At 43.4% G+C, this 27,228-nt stretch overlaps 1 protein-coding gene and 1 pseudogene across 1 annotated transcript; both read right to left on the bottom strand.

Annotated features, from left to right (window-relative positions):
• Positions 1-3,715: 3,715 nt before the first annotated feature.
• Positions 3,716-6,165, bottom strand: LOC133911044 (GDSL esterase/lipase At1g31550-like). Its single transcript, XM_062353269.1, has 5 exons — positions 5,753-6,165; positions 5,447-5,668; positions 4,614-4,765; positions 4,255-4,528; positions 3,716-4,120 (listed from the first exon to the last, which is right to left on the bottom strand). Exons 1-5 carry the CDS (start codon positions 6,009-6,011, stop codon positions 3,900-3,902), a joined length of 1,128 nt encoding a protein of 375 aa, XP_062209253.1. The 5' UTR covers positions 6,012-6,165; the 3' UTR covers positions 3,716-3,899.
• Positions 6,144-27,022, bottom strand: LOC133910561 (GDSL esterase/lipase At1g31550-like; annotated as a pseudogene).
• Between the last annotated feature and the right edge of the window lie 206 nt (positions 27,023-27,228).

Below are 27,228 nucleotides of genomic sequence, written 5' to 3'. Positions count from 1 at the left end.
CCTTTCTTTAATCCAAGATGGTACTTGCATAGCATGCCAAGTCAGCACCACATCATCCTCCTTAACCTAGTCAGCGAAGTATGGCCTGCCTTACACTTCTTGAATCTTGCTCAATGATGTTGTCAAGCATGATACAGTAATTTTACAATAAAGCCTTTTCCCATAGGAAGATAGTTCCGGTAAATCAACATTTTCTTTTCAGTCTAATCCATCTCTCGAAAGTTATTCTCTTTTCATCTTAACTCCGATTTAGGCGATTCTTGCGTCTAAATTTTTCTAAAATCATTTATATCCAACCATAGTATTTTTAGAGTGTTTTTATAATGTTTGGTATGTTGTTCTTAGTGTTTTCCTTTGTATTATTTATCGGTAGTTCTCACGATTAGTCAATAACGTTCCGGAGCAGTTCGAGGGACTTCAAGACCAAGATTTCGACAACACTGAGCAGCATTGAGTAAAAAGCAAATGTCCTTCAACATTTTGATCCCAGTTTTTTAACGTGTTCTTTATTTCAAACATGCATGCTATTAATTTTGAATCCCATTTACTTATAGTACCATGTTCCATATATTTCTTGTCACCTAGCTGTCAGTAGTGGTTTATGTGTAGTTTATGCTTAGCTTTGCACAAGGGTATGGATGAGTTATCAATTAAACATGTTTAATGAACTATGCAACTATGAGTTGGGAATTATGGCAACCTATGTGGCAGCATGGAACTTAGGGATGTCGAGCAGAAGGTTGGTTGATGATGGTGCGTGAGGCACAAGTGTGTGAAACACTTTGGTAGGTGGTAGTGTTTGCTCGGTGTCCTAAGGACCGGTTCGTGGAGTAACAACCCAAGAATTATCATCCATCCACGAGACTTATATGGGTACGACCTGGCTTAGTAATTAGCGGATCCTCAGCATAGAATGAGCCACTGGTGGTTTAGTGGAAGGGAAGAGTGGTTCTTTCCGGAGCTACAAGGCGCATGAGGGGGCTTTTGGGTGGTGTGACTCTACTTTGATAGTGGTAAAACCTTAGCGGGCTTATTCATGTTGGGAGGATGCTTTGCAACAGCCTTGTAGTGATCTCCGGGTGACATACCACTAGTGTGTGTTCAGTGTTTATGCAAAACGACAACAAGGAAATCACGACTCGTAAGGAAAGCTGGACAACCTCTGAAGAGTGTACAATTTTATATATCAGCCATGCTCATGGTCATGAGAGACTTGGATCCTCATATAATTAGTTGATTTGGTTGGTTACCTGTGAAGGGTAAATGTCAGTGGATGGTTCTTGGTTACTTGTGATGGGTATCAAGTTGGTTGGTTTGGGAACCTGATGTGGAATTCAGGTAGTTGGAAAATATATGGAGATATTCCTAGGAGTTGGGAGTTTAGTGATGGTTCACATAGATAAATATGTTGCTTTTATAACTCTTTTTACGATAACATAGTTGGCATTTATGCAAATTTATATGTTATAGCCTATTCCTTTAATCAAGCTTGCATGTCACATATTTCCTACACTTACTGAGCACGTCATGTGCTCACACTTGCTATTTTCCCTATACCATGCGACATGTGTGGTGCTGCTCAGTGAGTGAAGATGTTGAAGATTATCAAGACGAGGTTGTGACATTCTAGGCGCATGTCTTCCGTTCGGTTGCTTGTGGTGTTGTTGGGCACCAGTGCTTCTGTTCCGCTGCAGATATCTTCATAGAAGACAATATATGTCCATTGTTGTAAGAGTTTAATATTTATTCTATAAAAGTATTGCTTCTGTTACTTCACCCATGACATCATTATATGTGTTGAATATCCTGGGCACACATAAGCCGTATCTGATTTTGTCTGTTAAAACCGGGTGTGACAGCCATTCATTTAGGTTTACTATTGTCACTCGAATAGCGTAATATGTAAAATAGATGGTGTGATACTTTTGTACTAGGAGATCTTTGATGTATGGTGTAATACTATAATACTAGATTCCAAGACGGAGAGCTCCTGAGCTGAAGAGCTCCTGGTATAGCAGTTTTGTAACATCCGTTCCTATTTGTCATTGCAGTTTCAAGAAGATTATAGTTTCAAATTAGGATCAAGCTTGAGCATGTAGATCAGTGTGCCTTGTAGTGAAAAACTGCTCTACCAGGAGCTAGGAGCTTTGAGTAGTTTTGCACCATATGGCACATTGATCCTAATATTGATTGAGATTCTACTGCAAATTTAGATATAAAATATTTTACCACGAACATTTCGGTATGAGATCTCTGTCTTGAGACATATCCCCATACCAAAGAGTTCATGGTAGAGTATATTTGCACATATAGATGGATTATCACTGTCGGTTATCACAGTCGGATCATGGTTTGAACTGATAGTGATACTTACTATCATTACCGGTTCTTAAGCTAGTAGTGATAATCCATTATTATCACTTTCGTTAATTCACTGCTGGTTTCAAAACCGATAGTTATAGTCTGTTCTGTTTTAGTGGGCACACATTGAGGAGGAGGAGAAGGCAAAGCCCCGAGGAACAACCCATGGCTCGATGCCCCTTTATTGCCTAGCTCTAACATATTAGCAAGAATGAAGACATACTATATTTACATGCCTCCTAAATTTCAAGCATTGAAGGTGAGATCATGAAACGAAGGACGGCAGATGTCGGTGGGGGTTAGGGTTAGGGGTTTCTGGATTTCAGGATTTGTGGAGTCCTCCATGGCTGCCAGACTTAAAAGAGGCTTCGGGAGAGGAATGTAGGCCATGCAGAGGAGCCGAGCGCGGGGACGCTACCGGCCGCGGGTGGCGGAAGATGGCCGGTGAGCGGTATCGGCGGCGGGGGAGGCAAGGATGCGGCCCAATGATGTTGGGTTAGTGCGGTGGCGGGTGGTGGGCGCGGATCTGATGGCAGGAGTGCTGTTGGAGATGGTCGGAGGTGGGCATGGTGGGGGAGGGCTGCGGGAGCGAGAGCTATTGCGCGACGGACGGTGGGAGGGGATGAAGTTGTCGGAAGAAGGAAGAAAGAAGGATAACCATCAGATCTTTATCGGATGGCTAATTGATCATCTTAAGAAAATATAAAAAAAAACAGACATATGATAGCATCACTCTTATATTTATCCAAGTCGCAAGCTAGCAAATGAAGAAATAATGAAGTGTTGACTGTTGAGATTAGGGAGTGCAGATATCCGTTAATTTGCATCTGCGGTGACAAACAGATTTGATCGATTATCATTAGGAATGTAAGTTTCCTATTTTCTATTAGGACGACTCTAAACTCAAAAAATGAACTAAAGATTGACTCACCTAATTAAGTTAAGAAAAAATAAACTAAGTGTTTACTCAGAACTATCTATTGGGTGGGGTGAATCTTCACATGATTATCATTGATCGATCTTCACATGATTTCCTTCTCAACGTCGATTACATAGTTTAGAATTTGCATCCTATCTATCCATGTTGACTAGCGGCCGTTTGGCATCAGATAGACCGATGTGCTAATATCATTCCACATTACCATGAGGCCGGTTAGAGACATACTCCAATTCTAATGCGTGTATTTGTCAATAATCAGGGTAAGCAAGTCCATCCTGATCGATTTAAAATTTTGGCACTACGACCTGGACGCGCACCGCGTTTGCGACTAGGTTATAATATACTGTTGCTTTGTGATCTTTGATTCCCATGATGATCGCACTTGCAGCGTGGATATATTTTTGTCACCAAGTTCATATAAAGCAGGTTAATTCGTGCAGGGGATGCGTTACGTGTACATGCAAGCTAAGTTCAAGATTTATTGTATAACTGCTGACCAAAGTAGATCAGCAAGTATTGGTCGATAATATTACTTGTTCATCAAGTATATATTAGCAAAAGTAGATTTAGGAGTACGTGCACATATGATACAGGTAGTTTAGCATCTGCATTTCGACAGTATGGGCGATGGTGCAGCGTATGGTCCATCTAGCACGCCACGCGCCACGAACCGATACACAGCTTCAGTGTAATGTATGCCATCCCATGAAATGCGCTTGGACGGGTCAGGGCAAACAATGGACGTGGCGTTGCAGGGGTACAGCGAGCCGGAGTTGTAGGGGCCACCGTCCCCGCAACACGCGGCCAAGTTCGTAAACCCTGCGATCAGAATAGCAGTTAAAACCATTCGACTTTCAGTGCTGTTCGCTTCATGTAATGCGCGCGAATTCAACAAGCTAACGTGATATGATCTGAAGCTAGGGTATATTAAACTTGCACCGATATGATCCTACCGTGTTTGGGAGGGTTACGGGTGATGTCCAGTATGGCGCCGTAGTAGTCGCCGTAGATTACCGTGACCGTCGTCGGGTCGCGAGGGATCTGCTCCAGCACGCGCTTGAGCGCACGGTTGTGGAGCTCGGCGAAGTCGTTGAGCCACCTGAGGCACCCGGCGGCGTCGTAGTCGCCGGGGTTGCTGCTCCGGAACTTGGCGAGGTACCTGGGTATGCAGCCCATGGGGACGTTTCCTGGGACGACGATCGTCTTCGCTCCAAGGCCGATCAAAACCTATTTGCGCATGGAAAGGCACACGAAATATAACTACGGATTTGTTGGTTTTGCTAGGGTTCAGGTGGGATTAATTGACGCCTACCTTGACGGCGCTTTCGATCTTCTGTACGACTTTTGGGACCAAGGGCTTAATCTCGGCGGTGAAGGACCGGTTCTGGAAGAAGGGATAGTTGTAGTCGTTGGCCCCGATCTCCCCCATCAGGAACAGAGAGCGAGACATGATGTCCTTGCGCTCTGCAGGAAGACCCTTGTTACGCATGTCAGACGTACGATGTTACTATTACAAAATCCTTTTTAATTGTCGACTCCAAAATATCTTTTACTGTCGGTTTTGAAACCGACAGTGGACAATGGATGCTAATAGTCCTAGATTATTACTGTCGGCTCAGTGACCGACAGTGAAGATATTATCATTGCCGACTGAAAACTTCAGTCAGCAGTGATAGTTAAGATTTCACTGTCGATTCATAACACGAACCGACAGTGATAGTATCACTGCCGGTTCGTGGCTAAAGTCAACAGTGATAGTCAAAGTTTCACTATCGATTTATAACACGAATCAATAATGATAGTATCACCGCCGGTTCGTAGCTAGAACCGACAGTGATAATCAAGTTTCACTGCTGATTCTTTTCGAATGATCTTTTAGTATCGATCTTTGATACGAATCGGCAGTGATACTTCATCACTATCGTCTCTCAAGGAATCAATAGTAATAGGCGATATATAAGTCTATTTCTATATTAATATATGTCACTTTGTTCAAAGTTTTTTATTTGTACGTGAGTGCTTTTAGCAGTAATATTAATTTGTAGACGCTTGGTAGGAGCCACGCGATGGTACAAGCATCGTGCTTGTATTTGGAGAAGGAAAAAACAGCTTTTCCTGTACACATAACACGGTGACACCAGTTACCTTGTTCAGTTGGCCCCAGCAAGTGTAGCACGCGCTTGAACCACTCCAGCTGCACTTCCAGCGAGTATGGCGTTAGGGTAGTCAGGTTGAGCCCCATGTCCCTGAAGAAGTCCTGTCTCAGCGCCGTCGCGCTGGCCACCGCGAAGTTGACCCCCTGCTGGAAGTCGTTCGCCGTCCTTCCGGTGAGGTACGGCGCCAAGAACGGCAGCCGCAACGCCTCCGCTGCGTACAAAAACGTTTACATTATATTGCCCAGCACGTCAGGAGTAATCGTATGCGCGCGTTGAGCGAACGAAGTACTCATACCTATGAAGTCGACGATGAGCCTGCCGTCGCAGAAGCGGCCGGTCGGGCGGCCGAAGAAGGTCTCGCCGTAGGGTGGTGCCATCACGAAGATGTTGGGCAACAAGCTGGCGAGGTTGCCAGCGTCGGTGATGGAGTCGCCGAAGCTGAACAGGCGCGTGTAGCAGGACGCGCCGACGGGTGCTGCGGCAGACACGGCCACGTCCGGGCACACGAGGAGGAGGAGAAGGGGAAGCATGGGCACCAGTGAAGAAGAAGCCATCGGTATCTGCTAATTGATCTAGCTAATTAGATCATTAACGAAATATATGGAAACTTACAGTTGCAACAAGCAGAGAGGAAAAAATATGTTGTGCTCGATGCATGAGTTCACGGGTTAAGCTTGTGTTGGGCTTCATATATAAGACTATACATGAGTGCAGATAGCGATTAATGTGCGTTCGCAATGATCGACATATATAACTGACGCCTATCTTGACGGCGCTTTCGATCTTCTGTACTACTTTTGGGACCAAGGGCTTGATCTCGGCGGTGAAGGACCGGTTCTGGAAGAAGGGGTGGTCGTAGTCGTTGGCTCCGATCTCCCCATCAGGAACAGAGAGCGAGACGTGATGTCCTTGCGCTCTGCAGGAAGGCAAGTACTTCTGCCATGTTAGGAGGGTACGTAGTTTCTCATTTACCCTTGTTACACATGTCAGACGTACGTATGTTACTACTACAAAACTCTCTTTTATTGGCGAATTCAAAACACCTTCCATTATCGCTTTTGAAACTAATAATGGACAACGAGCAGTGATGGTTTCAGACTATTATTGTGGCTAGGAGACCGATAATAAAAATATGATCACTGCCGGTTGAAGGTTTTACTGTCGACTGAAGGTTTCAGTTGGCAGTGATAATCAAGATTTCACTATCGATTCATAATATGAACCGACCGTAATAATATCACTACTGGTTCGTCGCTAGAGCCGACAGTGATATTCAAAGTTTCACTATCAATTCATAATATGAACTGACCATAATAGTATCACTACTGGTTTGTGGCTAGAGTCAGTAGTAATAATTAAGTTTCACTGTTAGATTTTTTCGAGTGATCTTTTAGTGTCTGTCTTTAATACGAATCGACAGTGATATTTTATCACTATCAGCTTGTAAGGAATCGGTAGTGATGGATAATATATAAACTTATTTCTATAGTAATATATGCCACTTTGTTCAAAGTTTTCATTTGTATGTGAGTCCTTTCAGCAGTAACATTAATTTGTAGACGCTTGGTAGGAGCCACGCGATGGTGCAAGCGTCGTGCTTGTATTCGGAGAAGGAAAAAAACAGCCTTGGCCCCAGCAAGTATAGCACGCGCTTGAACCACTCCAGCTGCACGTCCAGCGAGTATAGCGGTAGGAGTCCCTGAAGAAGTTGTTACAATGAGAATAGGGATTAGAGGGGTCTTAATAATTTTTTTAAATAGATAGTTTTTTTTATTTCTCATTAATATACCTCAAAACGTTTAAACGGAGGCAAAAGAATTCGAGAGATAAAGCAAGAAGACTAGTTTCATAGTAACATGACTCCATGAATAGAATATGAATCATATGTTCCATTCAAGACCATTTCATGTGTCTTTGTGCATAAAAATTCGTAACTTTTAAAAAAACTAGAGAAGATGGACACCGGACAAGATTATCCTCCAAGATGATAGTCTAGTGGTAAGAGGACTCAAGACCCACTCAAATACATGAGTATGTGAGTGTTTAAGCCACTAGCATCAAGAAAACCACCCTACAAAGGTGAAAAACTGCAGCTCAAAGAAAAGATCACCGAGTAAAGAATCTCTCCAAGTTGATGATCTAGAGGCAAGGGTACTCAAGACCCATGAGTATACACTCGTATGTGAGTTTTTATGCCTCTAGTAACAAGAACAACGACCTCATAAGGTGCTGAAATTTCAGCCTAAAAACCAAAACGAATATTAAAATCGAAAACCGAAAAATTTACAAACTTACAAGGGAACTAATAGAAGGAAACTAGAAGGAGGGGAATTCAAGCATATGCAAAAAAATATAAACTTTATTACTCAAAGAGGTCAGCTCTATTTTAGGCAGATTACAAGAACTTATCTCTCAAAAACTCTTACTTATTATATAGGCTAAGCACTCATCATTCTCTCCTCTAAAACCCTAGCTCTAAGGCTCTCAAATGGGTGGCACAAGGGGGCTCAAGTGGCTAGTTCAAAGCTCTCTCTAGCCCTACCGCTCTATTTATAGACCTATGAAACTTGGCCCTTAAGTTTACTAGCTTTTTCCCAAAATACCCCTCTCTTGTAGTGCACTCCTACCTACCATCGATGGATTTGGTCCATTTTCTTCTCCATTCATCAGACGGCCTTGGCGCCTTCACGACTTAGCTTCGCCTCAACGCACGCTTCGTGATGGTGCCACATACTCCTTCAGTCTTCCACGGTTTTGAGGTTAAACCACAAAACTTCCTGCATGCTTCTCAAAGCGTGACTCACCGCATTGCTTACACCTTAAGCAAGCACTTCGATGTCAACGCGTGTACTCCATCATGTGATCCTGACCGCCGGCAAGTCTCTCCCGCTTCTGATCCTTCGGGCCACCTTGTCATTTGCACTGGCATTCCCTTCGCGACTTTGTCAATATGCCGTCTCCATCCACCTTCAATGCTTTGCTTGACCTCCACGTGTTCAGCTAGGATCACCCTTGACTCTGCCCGGCCTCCTTGATCATCTGGCACCAAGCACTCTGTTTGCCCCCGATCATCCCGCCGTTGACGGCCAAGTTACATCCATCACCTGCACATCATGAGACAAGCAAACACATATCTCCAACTCTAATTCCAATTAGTTCATAATCAATATGCTTAAATGAAATCTCAAATCAATTCAAATCGCATCAAAGCTCATGCAAAACCGAAGATCATCAAACCAAATAAATGACAATATCAATCACTCATCACAAGAAAAACAAGACACATTTCAACTTGGTTTCTCAATCTCCCCCTTGATGAGTGCATTGACAACCCGTAAAGCACAAAGATTTTGGTTTGAAGAAATTAAAACAAGATAAGCTCATCCAAGTGACCAAAAACTCGAGAAAGAGCAAAATATGTCACTTGGCATGAGAAAGGTTGCAAAAGCCCTAAGAGAGGTAAAGACGAGCCAAAAACCTCAAAAGAGCAACAAAACTCAAAAACCTAAAACACATCCCTTGTTGAATATTTGAGCACAATATTTTTGGGCATATTTTCTCCTCCTTTGGCAATGCAAATATCAAGGATAACAGACTATGCAAAAGATGTGCAAATGAAATGCAAGCTTACAAAGCTTCACATATAGATCAAAAAACACTTGCAAGAACTAGAGATGTCAAAGTATTATGAGAAGTAAACAATATAACTTAAAGGCGCACAAAGTCTTGAAGTGAGTTCATATCACAAGCACCGGGAGTAAAGCAAGTTTTGATCATGTTGTTCAACTATCCAAAAGATGTCACCATAAAAGCATCCGTAGTTTCATGATCACTGGAAAGATTAAAGAAACTAGTGTTATGTCAAGTTCAAACTAGGCAACCAAGTTCAATCCAACGGGCTATGCAAACACCCACATATCAATCCAAGCCTTAGTTTGATAACATGAAAAAGAACATTCTTAGCACATTAAAAAGCACAAGTTAACTTTCTCATTTGATCAATTAACTATCCTCAGGTGAGTTTTAAGCAACCATGGGTTCACTTCTTTGGCAAACCATATGAAGCCTTAAGCCACCGTATTGGATTCAATTTTAGCTTAAAACTTGATCATTCATTTTATTAACTCAACATAGAATTTAAGATATGCAATTTTTCACAAAGCCAAAAAAGTTGTGCCTTTGTGACACAAAAGAGCACTTGTTTTCCTAAGGGTTAATCATGGGCTAAACATTTACATAGATAAAGGTCAAAGGCCCCCAATCCGCTGAACTGAACAAAGCGGCCTAGCACAAGCTTTTCACAAAACTTGCCCTAATTTAAGCACTAATTAAGCTAAAGCAAATACTCAAAGGTGACAAGAGATTATGTTCGTATTTTAAGTTCATTCTTTAGAAAAGACAAGCTTGCTCAACAAATTTTATGCCATGTTTCAGTAAGAGCCTAAGCTTGCATAAATTGTTATACATCCACTACACTTAGCATAAATTCACAACTAGTACAAGAAAGTGCAAAGAACATATAAATGAAACTTTTGTTAACATGATTATATTACAAAATGTTATGCAATGCAAATGGAATAAAAGTAAGATAGAGTATGTACAAAGGCAACTCTCTCTCACACACAATGCCATAAGGATGACACACACCAAGCTCTCCCCTCAGAAAGGCAAACCTTATTGCACCTAGAGGCTTGGTAAAGATATTAGCAAGTTGGTGTTTGGTATCTATGTTGCTCAACTCAATGTCTCCTTTCTCATTATGGTCTCTCAGGAAGTGGAATCTCTCATCTATGTGTTTGGTTCTGGAGTGTTGAACTGGGTTATTGGCTAAGCTTATAGCACTGGTGTTGTCACACAAAAGTGACGCGCTCTTGAAATCTAACCCAAAATCCCTCAAGGTATCAGCCATCCACAAAATCTGTGAGCAACAGCTAGCAGCAGCTACATATTCAGCTTCAGCAGTAGACTGTGCAACGCTAGACTGCTTGCGAGAAGACCAACACACAAGAGAAGTACCCAAGAAATGACAAGTACCAGAGGTACTCTTCCTATCAATTCTACAACCAGTAAAATCTGCATCCAGAAAACCTCGAAGAGAAAGCGAAGAGGAAGCAGAAAACCAAAGCCCAAACTCGAGAGTGTGCTTGAGATACCTCGGAATGCGCTTCACCGCTTGGCAGTGAGACATCCTTGGTGAAGCCTGGAAGCGAGGACACAAGAAGACGACAAAGTGGATGTCGGGTCTTGTCGCTGTCAAGTATAGAAGGGAGCCGATCATGCTCCTGTACTCCCGCTGGTCCACCTCCTCGCCATCTTCATCCGGATCAAGCACAGTCGAGGTAGCCATCGGTGACACCAATAGCTTTACATCGTTCATGTCGAACTTCTTTAGCAAATCCTTGGTGTACTTTGTCTGATGGACGAATGTACCTTGCTTGCATTGTTTGATTTGCAGCCAAAGGAAAAGTTGAGCTCGCCCATCATCGACATCTTGAATTCCCTACTCATAGTTTGTGCAAACTTGGCCACAAGTGCATGAGAAGAGCAAAAAAAAAAATGATATCATCCACGTAAATTTGAACAAATAAGAAATCATTGCTATGCCTAAGAGTGAACAAAGTTTTATCAGCTGACCCCATCACATACCCATGACCTAGCAAGAAAGACCTAAGCCTATCATACCAAGCCCTAGGTACCTGCTTCAGCCCATACAAAGCTTTCTGAAGCTTGTATACTCTATGTGGGTATTTGGGGTGCTCAAAGCCTGGGGGTTGCTTGACATAGACCTCTTCCTCTATGAAGCCATTTAGGAAAGTACTATTGACATCCATTTGATACAACTTAACACCCCGGGATGCTGCAAATGCAAGAACAATTCTAATGGCTTCTAGTCTAGCTACTGGAGCAAAGATTTCTCCAAAATCTATCCCCTCTACTTGAGTGAAACCCTGAGCTACTACTCTAGCCTTGTTTCTCACTATAGACCCATCCTCTCCCTATTTGTTTTTGAAAACCCATTGGTGCCTATAGTGTGAACATTAGGGGGTGGCTCTATAAGGACCCAGACTTGGTTTCTATCAAAGTTTTTAAGCTCTTCATGCATGGCATTGACTCAACTCGAATCAGATAAAGCATGTCCAACATCATGGGGCTCAAAAGAAGCAACGAATGCAGAATCAGTAAAATCAGCAAACTTGGACCTCGTTACCCTCTTCTCAAGATCTCCGATCATCATGTGTGGAGGGTGTCACTGCTGAATGTGTTGAGGGGCTTCATGCCTAGAGGTGAACTCCCCCTCAACCTGTGCGGGTGCAGGCTCGAGAGCAGCCAAAGTGGAAGTAGAGGCTGCAGGACCCTCTGCTGGAGTAGAAGAAGCAGGAGCCAGCTCTGGAGCAGGTGTGGTCGAGGGAAGTAGTGGATCATCCTCGTCATCATCGAAAGCTGGAAGATCGCCATCTACGAATATGCTCTCGCTCATCTCTTGATCACCTACATACTCAAAGGAAGAACTAGCATAGGGGGTTGATTCTTCAAAAGTCGCATCACAAGATTCCATGATGGTGTTAGTGTCAAGATTATAAATCCTGTAAGAATGATCATGAAGAGAATGCCCCAAGAAAATACCAACAGAAGAACGCGATTTGAACTTGTCAAGATTACCACGCTTTAGGATGAAGCAACAACAACCGAAAACTCTCAAATGTAAAACCTTCGGCTTCCTCCCAAAGTGCAACTCATAAGAAGTCAAATTTAAGATCGAGCGCAAGAAAATCCATTTAGAGATGTAGCATGCTGTGCTAGTGGCCTCAACCTAAAGCTTCCTAGGAGTCCTATGCTCATCGAGCATCGTTCTAGCCATCTCCACCAAAGTCATGTTCTTTCCCTCAACCATGCCATTCTGCTAAGGAACGCGTGGGGCAGAAAATTGATGTTCAATGTTATATTCAAGGCAGAAAGCATCAAAGAGATAGTTCTTGAACTCGATGCTATTATCACTGTGAATTGCTTTCAATGCACCAGGGAGTTCTGTGAACAATCTCAAAGCTAAACTTCGAAAGTGTGAAAATACTTTATCCTTGCTCACAAGAAAGAAGACCCAAGAGTAGCAAGAGAAATCATCAACAATGACAAGAACATATCACTTCCCACCCGCCGAACGAACCCTAGAAGGACCAACAATGTCCATATGGAGAAGTTCTCCCGGTCGTTCAATCATCACCAGATTGACTAGTGGGTGAGGAGCGGCAACCATCTTTCCATACCGACAAGGAGGACACACAAGGTTCTTCTCAAACTTGAGCTTGGGTAATTCTCGGATCAAGCCTAGGGCACTCAAATGAGTAAGCAAATCAAAGCTCATATGCCCTAATCTCCTATGCCACATCCAAAGCTCAGAAGAAGGTTGAGCAAGTAAACTCCGAGAAGAACTAGAAGACTCAGAAAAATCAACTCCAAAAACTCTCCCAACTCGAGAAATCTTGCAAATCAAAGCACCAGAAGAATCAAGAACTCGAGAATTATTGCGTTTGAAATGCACTTCCAAGTCCTCATGTGGCAACTGAGATATAGAGAGAAGATTGTATCCCAGATGCTCCACCAAAGCCACATCTTTGAGAGTGAAACTCTCATTCACCCTTATCATACATTTGGCTTTCACGCTTCCTTTCTGATCATTCTCGAATGTGATGTACACATGTCGCTTCACGGAGGTGAGGCTGGAGAACCATGATGAATATCCGGTCAAGTGCCGTGAACAACCAGAGTCGATGAGCCACTTGTTCTCCAGGCCTCCGCCTGCATGTACATATGAGAATAATAGAAGGTGGATGTCTCAGTACTGGGGTTAGTCAAAAACCTCCTAGGAATCCAGTACCGGGTCATCTGCCCTAAAGCAGAAACAATAGGTAACTCAACACCAACACGCTGGGGGCGAGTACCACGATGAGGAAAACATGGTCCGTGAAAGCGCTGGGACTCAAAGCCTCTTACACGTGGACCAAAATCATATGAGTCATGATAAAATCCACGTCGGGCACCACTTCTAGGAAGAGACTGAAAAGCACTAGGGACTCGTGAGTGGAAGCGAGGAAAAGACTCATGTACACCAACAGAGGGGCAGTACATGTCTCAGGTGCTCCATTCCCACTCACGCCGCTCATCTCTCCTATAGCGAAAGCAAAACCCAACCAAGTGAACATCTCTTTGGCAGTAGGTACAGTGGTAGCGTCTCTCGGGAACTCGACTATCGGTCACTCGGGGCTCTCTTACAAGCTCTCTCATCTTAGGCTGTGGAGTTCTTTTGGGTTGTGATGCGGGCTTCTTCTTTGTGGGTTGTGAAATTGGTTTCTTGATGGGTTGTAGTTTGGTATTGATTTTGGAATTCTCAGCTTCTAGGGTAGTAGGTGTGGTAAACATAGTCTTACTCTCCCCATTGTAAGCCACTCTCTCAAAACGCAACCCAAGAGCCAAACTCGCCTTGTTAGCACACATCTTGGTCTTGGCCAAGATCAAATTTATTTTCCCTTTGCCCTCTAAACACTTCTCCACCAGAGAAAAGAGATACTCATTCTCAGTCAGAAGCTTTTGAACTTGCCCTCTAACCCAGCTATGTTTGCTCTAAAAGATGGTGCAGGTGGAATAATTCGGTTGCACATCCTTAAAACTCCCAGCACTCTCCAATCTAGACTCTAGCTCCTTCAGGCGCTTGTCTTTCAGATTAACATCCTTTTCAAGCAAAGGGAAATTTATACATGCACCTAAGAGAGTAGACCAACACTCATTCTCAAGAAGCTTCTTCTCGGCACTCTCAAGCCAACTGGCGACTTGAGCATGCACATTATAAAGCTCAGCAAGTTCAACAATGACAATCAGGAAACTCTCACACTCCTCAATATCGGGCCTGACCTAAACAATGCAAGTTCAGTAGAGTCAGACTCATAATTAAGCCTAAGATCCTTCAACTCACACACAACTTTCTTAAGTAACCTATCTTGGCTAACGAGAGTATCATTCAAGGTATCGACTTGGATGGAAAGTTGGTCGTAGGAAGGCAATACCTCAAAGGGATCCAGCTCAGGGTCGCTGTTGTCATTGTGGTCGTCCGCCATGAAGCAGAGGCCAGTGAAGTCCTTGGTCTTCTTCTTGTTCTTTGCTTGCGGTTCATCCTCCTCAATATAAGAAGTGTCAATGTCACTGAGAACCACCATGAACGCCCTAGAAGCCGCCTTGGCCACCTTCTTGGCCATCTTGTCGTGGTTCTTCTTGAAGAAGAGCTTCTTGTTCTTCTTCTTGTGCTTGTTGTAGTCGTGGTTGCCGTCCTCCCTCTTCTTGAGTTGGGGCAGTCCGCCTTGAAGTGGGTAGTGTTACCAAATTCAAAGCAGGCACGAGAACCACCCCTCCTCTAGTCTCGGCGGTTGTTGTAGAAGCGGCACAAGAAAAACCAGTTGTAGACTGATTGCCACCACCAGATGCGGAAACAAACGCCATGTTGTAAGACGGGGGTTTCTGAGACCGATTCGAGCCGCCTTGGCTATCTCGGTTGACTTAAGCTTGCTGAAGAACCCATCACAAGTCAACGTGTCATAATTTGGAGACTCTTCAATGCTCAAGATCTTAACTTCCCATATGCTATGGTCAAGAGCATAGAGAAGCTTGATCTCTCTCTCGTGGTCGAATAGGGAAAAACACCAGTTGATCGAAGATTACTAACAATCCCATCAAAGTGAGCAAACATCGCATCCAAAGACTCTCCGGGGCCTTGCATAAAAATTTGGTATTCTTGGTTGTATGTGCTTTGGCGTCTGGCCTTAATCTGATTAGTGCCTTCATGAAAGACACTCAGAGTAGACCAGATCTCCCAGGCTGTACGGAGGTGCTGAACCCTGTCAAACTCATTCCGACTCAGACTTGTGAACAAAATATTTCTGGCCTTATTGTTGGCCTCATACTATTCGATTTGAACCTGAGTCAAGCGAGCAGCAGGAATCTCATAGTTGGAATCAATTATTTCCCATATTGCACTTCCTTGGCTTAGAAGATAAGCCTCCATGCGCACCTTCCAGTACGAAAAATCACGGCCATCAAACAGGAGAATCTTCCCACTTCTCTTCATGTCGCCTACGGATCACAAAACCGGTTAAGGTCCACAAGTGATCAAACCGGTTCTGATACCAATTGTTGGAATGAGAATGGCGACTAGAGAGGGGTGAATAGGTGGCTCAATAAATTTCTTTCGAAATAGATGACCTTTTCCTATTTCTCACCCAACGCACCTCAAAACACTCAAACGGAAGCAAAAGAATTAGAGAAACAAAGCAAGAAAACTAGTTCCATGGAAACATGACACTACGGATGGAATATGAATCATAGGTTCCATTCAAGGCCATTCTATGTATCTTTGTGCATAAAAACTCGCAACTTTCAAAGAAACTAGAGAAGATGGACACAGGACAAGGTTATCCTCCAAGATGATAGTCTAGTAGCAAGGGAACTCAAGACCTGCTCAAATACAAAAGTATGAGAGTGTTTAAGCCACTACCATCAAGAAAAATAACTCTGCAAAGGTGAAAAACTGCAGCTCAAAGAAAAGATCACTGAGTAAAGAATATCTCCAAGTTGATGATCTAGAGGTAAGGGTAAGACCTATAAGCATACACTAGTATGTGATTTTTTATGCTTCTAGAAACAAGAATAATGACCTTACAAGGTGCTGAAATTTCAGCCCAAAAACCAAAACGAAAATGAAAACCGAAAACCGAAAAACTTGCAAACTTGCAAGGGAACCAATAGAAGGAAACTAGAAGGAGGGGAATTCAAGCATATGAGAAAAATATAAACTTTCTTACTCAAAGAGGTCAGCCTTATTTTAGGAGGATTACAAAGATTTATGTTTCAAAAACTCTCACCTATTACATAGGCAAAACACTCATCCTTCTCTACTCTAAAATCCTAGCTCTAAGGCTCTCAAATGGGTGGTACAATGGGGCTTAAGTGGCTGTTTCAAAGCTCTCTCTAGCCCTAGCCCTCTATTTATAGGGCTAGGAAACTTGGCCCTTAAGTTTCGTAGCTTTTCCCTAAAATACCCCTCTCTTGAAGTGCACTTCTACCTACCATCGAGGGTATTTTGGTCTATTTTCTTCTCCATTCATCGGATGGCCGTGGCGCCTTCACGACTGAGCTTTGCCTCAATGCAAGCTTCACGATTGTGCCACATACTGCTCCAGTTTTCCCACGGTTTTGAGGCCAAACCGCGAAACCGCCTGCACGCTTCTCAAAGCGTGACTCACCGCCTTGTTTACACCTTAAGCAAGCTCTTCGATGTCGATGCATGTACTCTGTCATGCGATCCTGACAGCCGGCAAGTCTCTCCCGCTCCCGATCCTTCGGGCCGCCTTATCACTTGCATCGGCATTCTCTTTGCTTGACTTTGTCAACATGCCGTCTCCATCTGTCTTCAATGTTTTGCTTGACCTCCACGCGTTCAGCTAGAATCACCGTTGACTCCGTCCGACCTCCTTGATCGTCTGGCACAAAGTACTCTACTTGGCCTCAATCTTCCCGCCGTCGACCGCCAAATTGTATCCATCACCTGCACACCATGAGACAAGCAAACACATATCTCCAACTCCAATTCCAATTAGTCTATAATCAATATGCTCAAATGAAATCTCAAATCAATTCAAATCATATCTAAGCTCATGCAAAACCGAAGATCATCAAACAAAACAAATGACAATGTCAATCAATCATCACAAGAAACCAAGACATATTTCAACTTGGTTTCTCAGAAGTCTTAGCTCAGCGCCGTCGCGCCGGCCACTACGAAGTTGACCCCCTGCCGGAAGTCGTTCACCGTCCTCCCGATGAGGTACGGCACCAAGAACGGTAGTCGCAATGCCTCCGCTGCGTACAAAAACGTTAACATTATATTGCCCAGAATGTTAGGAGTAATCATATGCGCGCGTTGAGTGAACGAACTACACATACCTATGAAGTCGACGATGAGCCTGCCGTCACAGAAGCGGCCAGTCGGGCGACCGAAGAAGGTCTCGCCGTAGGGTGGCGCCAGCACGGAGATGTTGGGTGACAAGCTGGCGAGGTTGCCGGAGTCGGTGATGGAGTCACCGAAGCTGAACAGGCGCGTGTAGCAGGACGCGTTGTCGGGTGCTGCGGCAGAATGGCCACGTCCGGGCACACGAGGAGGAGGAGAAGGGGAAGCACGGGCACCAGTGAAGAAGAAGCCATCGGTATCTGCTAATTGATCTAGCTAAATTAGATCATTAACGAAATATATGGAAACTTAAAGTTGCAACAAGCAGAGAGGAAAAAAATATGTTGTGCTCGATCCATGAGTTCACGGGTAAGCTTGTGTTGGGCTTCATATATAAGACTATACATGAGTGCAGATAGCGATCAATGTGTGTTCGCAATGATCGACATATTTTCACATCAATCAGATGGGATAATCTTGTAAGTATTCTTTTGCAATTTTTTTTTCTCAATGTCGATTGATCAGTTTAAATAAAATTGACGCATTGGTTGACGAAACAACTGGTGAATAGTAGAAATATTCCGAATTTTTATTTAAAATTTTATCAACTGAGCACGTGTCACTCAAACACACAGCGGAAAGACTGTCAGTTGCACATCTAACATCTTAATTTTGTACTTGCTAGAAAAGTACTAGCATGTTGAGAAATTAAATGGAGAAGTGTCTTAGTTTGCATATGATGAGGTATTGACAACAGTTGATGTGTATTGAACTTGATTAGCATGTGTTTATGGATGCTTATTCTTGTTTCGAGGAAGACCATCGGTTTGACTTGGATATCATTCACTACGTAAAAAATGGACAAAGAGGACAATTTAGTGACGGGTCATTACCCTACCCGTCATTTATATCTCCTCTAGACGGGACCGGTTATATACCCGTCACTTATAACATGTAATAGGTGACGGGTAATAACCTATAACATAAGTGACGGTAATGAATAAAACTGTCACCTATAACCTGGTTATAAGTGACGGGTCTCCCCGCACCAGTCATAAGTAACGGGTCATGATACAACCCGTCACTTATGACTTGGCATAGGTGACGGGTCTTCCTGGGCCAGTAATAAGTGACGGGTCGTAATATGATCCATCACTTATGAGAAGTAATAAGTGATGGGTAGTATTATCACCTGTCACTTATTACTTAGATCTATTATAAAGTTGGCCAGCCACTATACGGTCTGAACAGTGGTCAACAGTACCTCGCGCTTAGTTCTGACGATTTTCTCCGGTTCAACTAGAGACTCTCGAATATTTTGTTAATTTGAAGTTTGAATTGGTGCTAGTTCTTTGAAGGTTTGTATCTCCCCCTTTCCTTCTCCTCTAATACCTATATGGTAGATTTGTTGTGCTTTGAGTTGTAATTGGTCATTTTGCATCTTTATCCAAAATCTTAGTACAAGTGAGTTGTATTTATGTTAGATTTGGTACTAGGTTTGTCCAATCTACTGCGAGATGCCACAGATCTACTGTATTTGTTGGGAATTTTTAACCGCGTGCTTAACCACGAAATTAAGGTCATTATTAATGAAGAATGAATGTTTTTACATTAATTGTAGATGACAGACAGAAGTTGCATATACCTCGAGACCCGGACTTGTACGGAATACCTGAGCGGGATGAAGCATTTCATGAGTGCTGCCTTGGGGGATATGAAAGATCGTGGTATAATGACAATGTATTGTCCATGTCGCGACTGCAGGAATGAAAAGAAGTTCCCGAAACCAGACAATATCCATGCACACTTGGTCATGCGTGGATTTAAATAGAATTATATATGTTAGAACAAACATGGCGAACAAGGCCTTAACGAGGGAGATGGATCGGGCCCTCCATGCCGACAGTGTGGATCAAGGATTTACACCCGATGAAATGGATCATGATCTCAGGGATGAGGACATATTAGGTTTGAATGATAATGATCTCAAGGATTTTGTGGAGAATGTGGACCAGATGGTGCGGGATGTTGAGCGGCATGACGAGTATAATAATGGTGAGTTTGCTAAATTCCAGGAATTTGTGTGGGATTCCAAAATGCCCCTTTATCCCAACTGTAAGGAGAAGTATACGCGGATCTTTGGGAACCTAAAGCTTCTACAGCTGAAGGCAACCCATGGTTGGACTGACAAGAGTTTTGAAGCATTGCTGGATCTGCTAAGGGACATGGTATAGGAGGGGAACTTGGTGCCTGAGGGCGTCTATGATGCGAAGAAGATAATTTGTCCTTTAGAACTGGAAATAGAAAAAATACATGCATCTAAGCAGGATTGTATCTTCTTCCGTGAAGAGTATGCAGAGCTGTATCAATACCCCGTGTGTGGAACCCATCGATATAAGCGTAGAAATGACGGTGGTGAGAGGGACAAAGGCAAGAAAAGTAAAGGTGGTCCTAGGAAGGTGGTGTGGTATTTTCTTGTAATTCCCCATCTAAAACGTCTGTTTGCCAATATAAAGGAGGCCCAATTGGTGCGTTGGTTTAAGGAGGATCGTAAGAACGACACAATGATACGGCACCCGACAAATTCCGCTCAGTGGCGAATCGTTGATTCCACATTTGGTTGGTTCACTGAGGAATTGAGAAATATTAGGTTTGCTATGAGCACAGATGGCATGAATCCATTCGGTAACATGAGTACCTCACATAGCACCTGGCCTGTTGTATTGTCGATCTACAACCTTCCACCCTGGCTTTGTAACACGTGAAAATACATTATGTTGCCGATCTTGATATCAGGACCGAAACAACATGGCAATGATATAGATGTGTATCTCAGGCCTTTAGTCGATGATCTTAAGAAACTCTGGTAAGAATGCGTCGATGTTTGGGATCAGTACAAGCAAGAGTACTTTACCTTGAATGCCAAGTTGTTTGTCACTATCAATGATCTGCCAGCACTTCGTAACTTGTCAGGTCAGAGTAAAAGAAAAGGTGAAGCATGACCCCATTGCTTAGATGACACATGCAGTTTGAGGTTGATGAACTCAAAGAAAATAGTATATATGCGGCATCGACGTTTCCTTCCTAGGAAACACCCGTACCGAAACATGGACAAGCAGTTCGATGGCACAAGGGAGAAAGCGTTACCTCCGAGATATTTCAGCGGGGAAGATGTCCACAATTAGGTTAAGAATATCAATGTTGTCCATGGCAAGTGAAATCAATCCTCTAAGGATGATGAACAGTTAGGAATGTGGAACAAGAAATCAATACTATTCGAGCTAGAGTATTGGGAAAAATTAGATGTTCGTCACTCTATCGACAACATGCATGTAAAGAAGAATATCTGCGAGAGTCTGATCGGTACATTGCTCCAAATGAAGGGAAAAGGAAAGGATCATGAGAATGCACGAGCTGACCTTGAAGAAATAGGCTTAAGGTTGGAGCTCCATGCACAAGATATGGACAAAGGAAAACACCTACCCCCAGCAGCTATCACTCTCTCCAGGAAGGAGAAAAAAGAATTCTGCGAGTTCTTGCACAGTGTGAAAGTTCCCTCCGGTTACTCATCCAACATCGCAAGACTTGTCTCGGTGAAAGAGCTAAAAATGAATTTCGCCATGATGAAGTCCCATGATTGCCATGTGATGATGACGTCACTGCTCACGGTAGCAATTAGGAACATCCTCCCAATAAAGGTTCGCGATGCTATCCTGAGCCTGTGCTTTTTCTTCAATGCAATTGAACAAAAGGTGCTCGATCCAGACTCGTTAGAGGAGCTAGAAAGAAGACACTTTGAGACTCTATGTATTCTTGAGGTGTATTTCCCACCATCATTTTTTGATATCATGGTACATCTCACTGCTCACCTCGTGAAGGAGATACACTACCTTGGTTCCGTGTTCCTGCATAACATGTTTCTATACGAGAGATATATGGGCATTCTCAAGTCATACGTAAGGAATCAAGTCTTTCCTGAGGGATGCATCATGCAGGGTTATGTGACAGAGGAGGCATTGGAGTGGTCTGTTAATTACATTGACCCAAATAACCCAATTGGCGTGCCTAAGTTTCGCCGTGAGGGGAGGCTCATAGGTGTGGGATTTCTGGGGAAGATGGTAATAACTTCTGATCCGAAGGCTTACAGCCAAGCTCATTTCCTCGTGCTGCAACAAAAGAGCGAAGTGTGCCGATATGTCAATGAGCACAAGCAAATGCTGCTTGAAGAGAATCCAGGGCAGACTGATGCTTGGGTTGCGAGGCAACATATGCGAAGGTTTATGACTTGGTTCCGAGATTGAATCAGACAATCCAGTACTCCTACAAGTGCTTTGATAAAAAAAACTGCCATCGGACCCTATATACACAATTATAACATATCAAGGGTACGATATAAACGGATACATATTTTACACGGTTGCCCAAGATGAGAAGAACATACACTAGAACAGTGTTGTCCGTATAGAAGCTTATGACAACGACATGCAGGGGGGCACATACTACGGTCAAATAGAGGAGATCTGGGAGCTGAACTACTTGGGATTCAAGGTAGCCCTATTTCGGTGCCGTTGGGTACGTGGGGCAAAGGGCATCACTAATGACAAGTATGGGTTCACTAGCGTTGATCTCAAACATGTCAGATACAAGTCTGAACCCTTCGTACTCGCTAAAGATGTTCGCCAAATCTTTTATGTGACTGACACAACAAAGAAGAAACGCCATGTGGTTCTCGCTGGGAAAAGACGCATCGTTGGAGTTGCAAACGTCGTTGATGAGGAGGAGTTCAATCAATTCGATGAAATTCCCCCTTTTTCTACTGCAGTCGTGCCACGCCTTTTGCCGATCGAGGAAACTCCATACATCCGTCCCGACCATGACAAAGGGATCCATGTCAAGAAAGCATGAAAATGGCGAATTTGAATTTTAGTGTGAAATTTGTAATATTAATGTCAAATTTGTAATATTAATGTCAAATTTGTAATATTAATGGCAAATTTGACTTTTATGTTATTTTAATTGTTAATGTTAATGTCAAAATTGAATTTTAACTTTCAAGTTATTTGAATTTGTAATATTATTGTCAAATTTGAATTTTTAATATTAATATCAAATTTGAATTTTTACTTACAATAGGTGACTGGTGATATTAATAACCCATCACCTTTTACTTACAATAAGTGACGGGTGACAATTATAACCCGTCACCTATCACTTATATGTACAGGATAGGCTGAGTCGGAGTAAAAGGTGACGGGTGATATTGATAACTCGTCACCTTTTACTTACAATAAGTGATGGGTGACATTTATAACTTGTCACCTATTACTTATATGTACAGGCCGAGTCGAAGTAAAAGGTCACGGGTGATATTAATAACCCGTCACCTTTTACTTACAATAAGTGCCGGGTGATACTTATAGGTGATGGGTAATATTATCACCCATCACCTATGACTTATATGTACAGGCCGAGTCGAAGCAAAAGGTGATGGATAATATTATCACCCATCACCTATGACTTATTTGTATATAACCCTAGCTAGTCCCCGCGCGCGCAGTCTCGTTTTGCCTAAGTCTTTTTGCCTGCACAAGCTAGGGTTCGTCGTCGCCGTCACCCCCCACCCGCCGCCACGAGCCATCGCCATCCACCCATCGCCGTCGACCCGTCTCCCCGTCACTGCCGTCGCCCCATCGCCCGTCGCCCCTCGCCCCATCGCCCGTCGCTCCATGTATGTACTTCTCTCTCCTTCTCAAACACCCTTCGTTCTCCTCTCGCTTCCCTTAGTGAGTTTAAAGGAAAAACGTACGATTCCATGGGACAACCTTAGACGAGAAGTGGGAACAAATGTGTACGGCAGGCTTGCCCTTTGGGGAAGAACTGGATAAAGGACCTTGTTATTAGTAGCAAGCTAAGGATTAGAACTTAGAATATATATGTTGCCAAAACGAGCAAGCAACATGTAATTAAATCCCTGCAAACCACATGAACATGAAAGCTAGTCTGAGGCTACCTCTTTGATATTGATGCTTATTGTTATTGAGTTAGAGAGGAAAGACTGTATGGCACCCTCTATGGATGGAGTACCTCAATAAGCATCGACGCGAGGAAACCAGACAATTCATGGAACAGTATGTTAGGTACTTTCCATGACACCGTAGTTCAGATAGGTTATTCGTCATGGTTTCAGGCCTTTTCCTGCGGTATCAGTCTGACTGGAACGCACCTCATCTAGTACTGAAAAATCCTCATCTACAGTAATATATTGAAGAAATAACCTAAATACTCTATCTATTACTATCCATGGAAAAAGAAAAAAAAATCATTTTTTGACTTTTCCATGTCTCTAGAATGCAGTTAAGGATAGTTTTTACTATCATATATAAATGAACAACATTTTGAGAGAAGAAATAAGCGCGTGCGGGCCTATTGATTAGACCAAACCCACAGTGGGCCCATTTATTTTTGCACTCCGATCCGCAAGCAAGTAAGGACGTGTTTGGAATCTTTGTTGGGTTTGCCTCGCCTCACCTGCGCAAGCAAGCCTATGACTTGTCTGTATATAACTCTATTTTTAACATATGTGCATATGATCTAGTGTTAATATTAACAATAGCCATATGATACTACTTTGTGGAGTCAAGAGAGGAAAATAATGATCTAATTATTTTAAAAAGAGAGATTGAAAAATGACTTAAAATACTTTATTAATTAATCTTAGAAGGAAAATCCCCCCCCCCCCATTTTTTGCCTCAAAATTAAGAAGAAAACAGCAGGAGTGTCAAACATTAGAAATTATTAAGTAAAGAAGGTTTTGATTCACAACATGCCTCGTGGTTGGGTTGGACCTTGCTCACCTTGGTTGCTTTCATTTTTCTTTCATTTTAGGCACAAGTACTAATTTTTTAAATACATGGAAACTTTTATTCAACGGGTTGAGGATGTGCGGTTTACTTCACACGTATCTACATTCTATAGTTTTGCTAAGTACTATTTTGTGCACTACAATCGGGATAATTCGACTAGTAGATTTAAGAAAATCGTTAACCTTGATTCTTTTTCTTTCCTCTAAGAAACCATGGGGAAGAAGAGGACTGTCACCCTAAGAAACCAAAAGCACAAATGATGCTAGCACTAGAGGCCACTCTGGCACAAGATGGGGTGGATAGGAACCCAAACCCGCACCCGACGTCGTCCTCCATAGCAGCGAAAGACAGTATCACAGCCCGAGCCCTGACCTGTCATCAAATCGGGAGAGCCAACATCGGGTAAGTGACGAAGAATACAACCTCGCCGAAGAGGTATTGATACGAGCGAGTCAATACATTTTATACTTGTTGAATGGAGAAATATTCTTTGTTTATGTCAACTCCCCTTTTTCTCTCTAGATGGCAGCAACGTAGTCTCCAAGCCAGACAGCTGGTAGTGTTGCACGCGCCTGAAAGCCAAGGACACAAACACAGTGGCTGACGGACAAGGTTACCATCACAGGAATCGATACTGACGGGCTGCCTACAGATGAAAAGGCCCTGAAAAGATTCTGGAGGGTCGCAGGGCTCATTGCTCGGGAGAGGGTGCTGATAACGACTAAGTTCAATGACCTTAGTGACGAAGTGAAGAGGGACTTGTTCAATAATATCGTCATGGAGTATCTGGAGTACCCTGGAAATATGAGCGAGCGTCAAAAGAACATCGCGATCAATGTAGCAATGAAAGCGATCGTGAAACTTCACCGAAGCTTTAAGAGCAAGCTTGTGAATCGGTACTTAGTAAAAGGGGTGGCACCCTATGAGAGCTACAAACACTTGAATCCGAAAGATTGGGATGCTTTTGTGCAGATGAAGAACTCAGAGCAGTTCAAGAAGGAGAGTGAGAAGAAAAAGCAGCTTCAGGCTAAGAACAAGCATGACCACAGGACCGACACAGCCGGTTACGCTGGGACAAGGGCGAAATGGCAGGCAGAGGACGAGAAATTAGCCAGAGAAGTCCGCGAGAATCCTTGGAATCAATTCCCAGGATGATCGCGGTCATATTTGCGTGCAAGGGGTGAGCTGTCCGATAGCGGGGAAATCACATTCAGAATCAACAAAACCCAGGCAGTCACAGAAAAAGTCAAAGAAAAGCCAGCCGAAGCCAGCCAAGGTTCTTTCATTGGGGTTAGGGAAAGTGATGTTCTCACAGCGGTGCTGGGAAACCCTGAGCACCCAGGTCAAGTGCGAGGTGTATCAAGTTCCCAGGGCTGGAAATATGGCTTTCCCGAAGACATCGGGATGTACAAGAAGAGAAAGAGGTCGGATGTAGTGGATGTGGATGCATTGACACGGGAAATCATCCAGAAAGTTTACTCAAGCATCATGGGGTAGCTTGCAGCAAAGGAATAGAGATTTTCATGCCACAGGATTTTAGCTCTGGAGCTGTAGGGAAGAGTAGCTGTGCCTCCAGGGTGGTCGAGCAACAAGTAGCTGCTACCGAGACTGAGCCGGATACAATCGACCTGTTAGAAGGGCCTACGTCCTGCAACCTTGTAATCAGTCCTGGCGGATATCACATCGAGGTTGCAACGAGCCAAGTGCTTCCAGGCATCCGTATCTTACATACGGTCCCGATACGTGCAAGCTATGCCGTGGTTACGGTGGATATGGTACATAGCAATGCCACTGATCACGTGTTGGAGGTCCCCCCCCAATGAGGAAGTCATAACTCTCGGTGAAGCTCTTCATCAAAGGATCCAATGGAAGAGAGGAGACATCATGGTCTCCAGTGAATCCCAGTATGGACGAGCTCCAAGTGCACCGCCGCCATGCCGGTCACCTCCTGAGAAGGCAGCTTCACTGCCTTCTCCTCCTCCAGAGAAGCTGGCTTCACCGCATTCTCCTCCGCATCTGACAGCCTCGCTTCCAGACCCAATACCGTCTCCCCCAGAGAGCCCAAAAAGAAGAAGGAAAAGGAGGTCGAGAAGAAAGACTCTATGAAGCCCCTACCGGAGATGTTGAAGACCATTGTACCGGTGAAGTCGAAGTCCATTGTACCGATGAAGAAGTCCACAGATATTGCACCAGTGTGGACTCAGGCCAACATGAAAATGAAATAAGGGAAGCCCTTGATGACGGTAGATGAGCTAGCAAGGGTAGGAAAAGCATGTATCGACCTGCATAATTATTACGTACAGGCTTGTAGAGACAGCAATGATCAATCCATAGTCGTACAATACAAATGACGACACTTCTTAAGTAATCAAAATGGCTACTTCATTGTGGGTTTCAATGACTTATACGACCTCTTCAACCTTGATAGGCTGGACGTATTGTTATTACGGGTCTTTACATTGTAAGTCCCTTGATACTGGATATTTATTAATTAATACCATTAAGACTTGAATCTAACTGTGTCCTTATCAGTAGACACTTGATGAAAGAAACAAGGAAGAATAAGGATCCCGTCGCATTTCTTGACCTTGAGGCCATTACAATATCGGTCATCCAACTTCACCCCGACTATGCTACGAATCATGTGGCCAGGGCAATGCAGCAATACTCAAAAGTGAAGTACCTGATGGGCGCCTACAACACCGGTGACCATTGGATCTTACTTAACATTTGCCTCGAGTGGGACTTGGTGTTCTACGTCGACTCGTCAAGACCAACATCTGCAAAAAAAAAAAACTTAGATCACATGATTACAGCATTGTAAAACAACTCCTTGACACGTAAGTTCTGCCTGTCTTAGTTCACATATTAAACTTTTCTAACATTTAAAGGCTCCATAATCGATCCCTCTTTATACTG

The sequence above is a fragment of the Phragmites australis genome, chromosome 3, assembly GCF_958298935.1.
Source record: "Phragmites australis chromosome 3, lpPhrAust1.1, whole genome shotgun sequence".
NCBI lineage: Eukaryota > Viridiplantae > Streptophyta > Magnoliopsida > Poales > Poaceae > Phragmites > Phragmites australis.
Note: the sequence above shows the minus strand (reverse complement) of the source record. Positions and strands in the feature narration are given on the sequence as shown.

What these genes read in the sequence shown, in the direction of transcription:
- LOC133911044 (XM_062353269.1), bottom strand. Translation starts at nt 6,011, where the DNA reads ATGGCTTCTTCTTCACTGGTGCCCATGCTTCCCCTTCTCCTCCTCCTC. An exon ending in GCTCATCGTCGACTTCATAG is followed by an intron (nt 5,669 to 5,752) that starts GTATGAGTACTT and finishes TTTTGTACGCAG; the next exon opens with CGGAGGCGTTGCGGCTGCCG. An exon ending in AGATCGAAAGCGCCGTCAAG is followed by an intron (nt 4,529 to 4,613) that starts GTAGGCGTCAAT and finishes ATGCGCAAATAG; the next exon opens with GTTTTGATCGGCCTTGGAGC.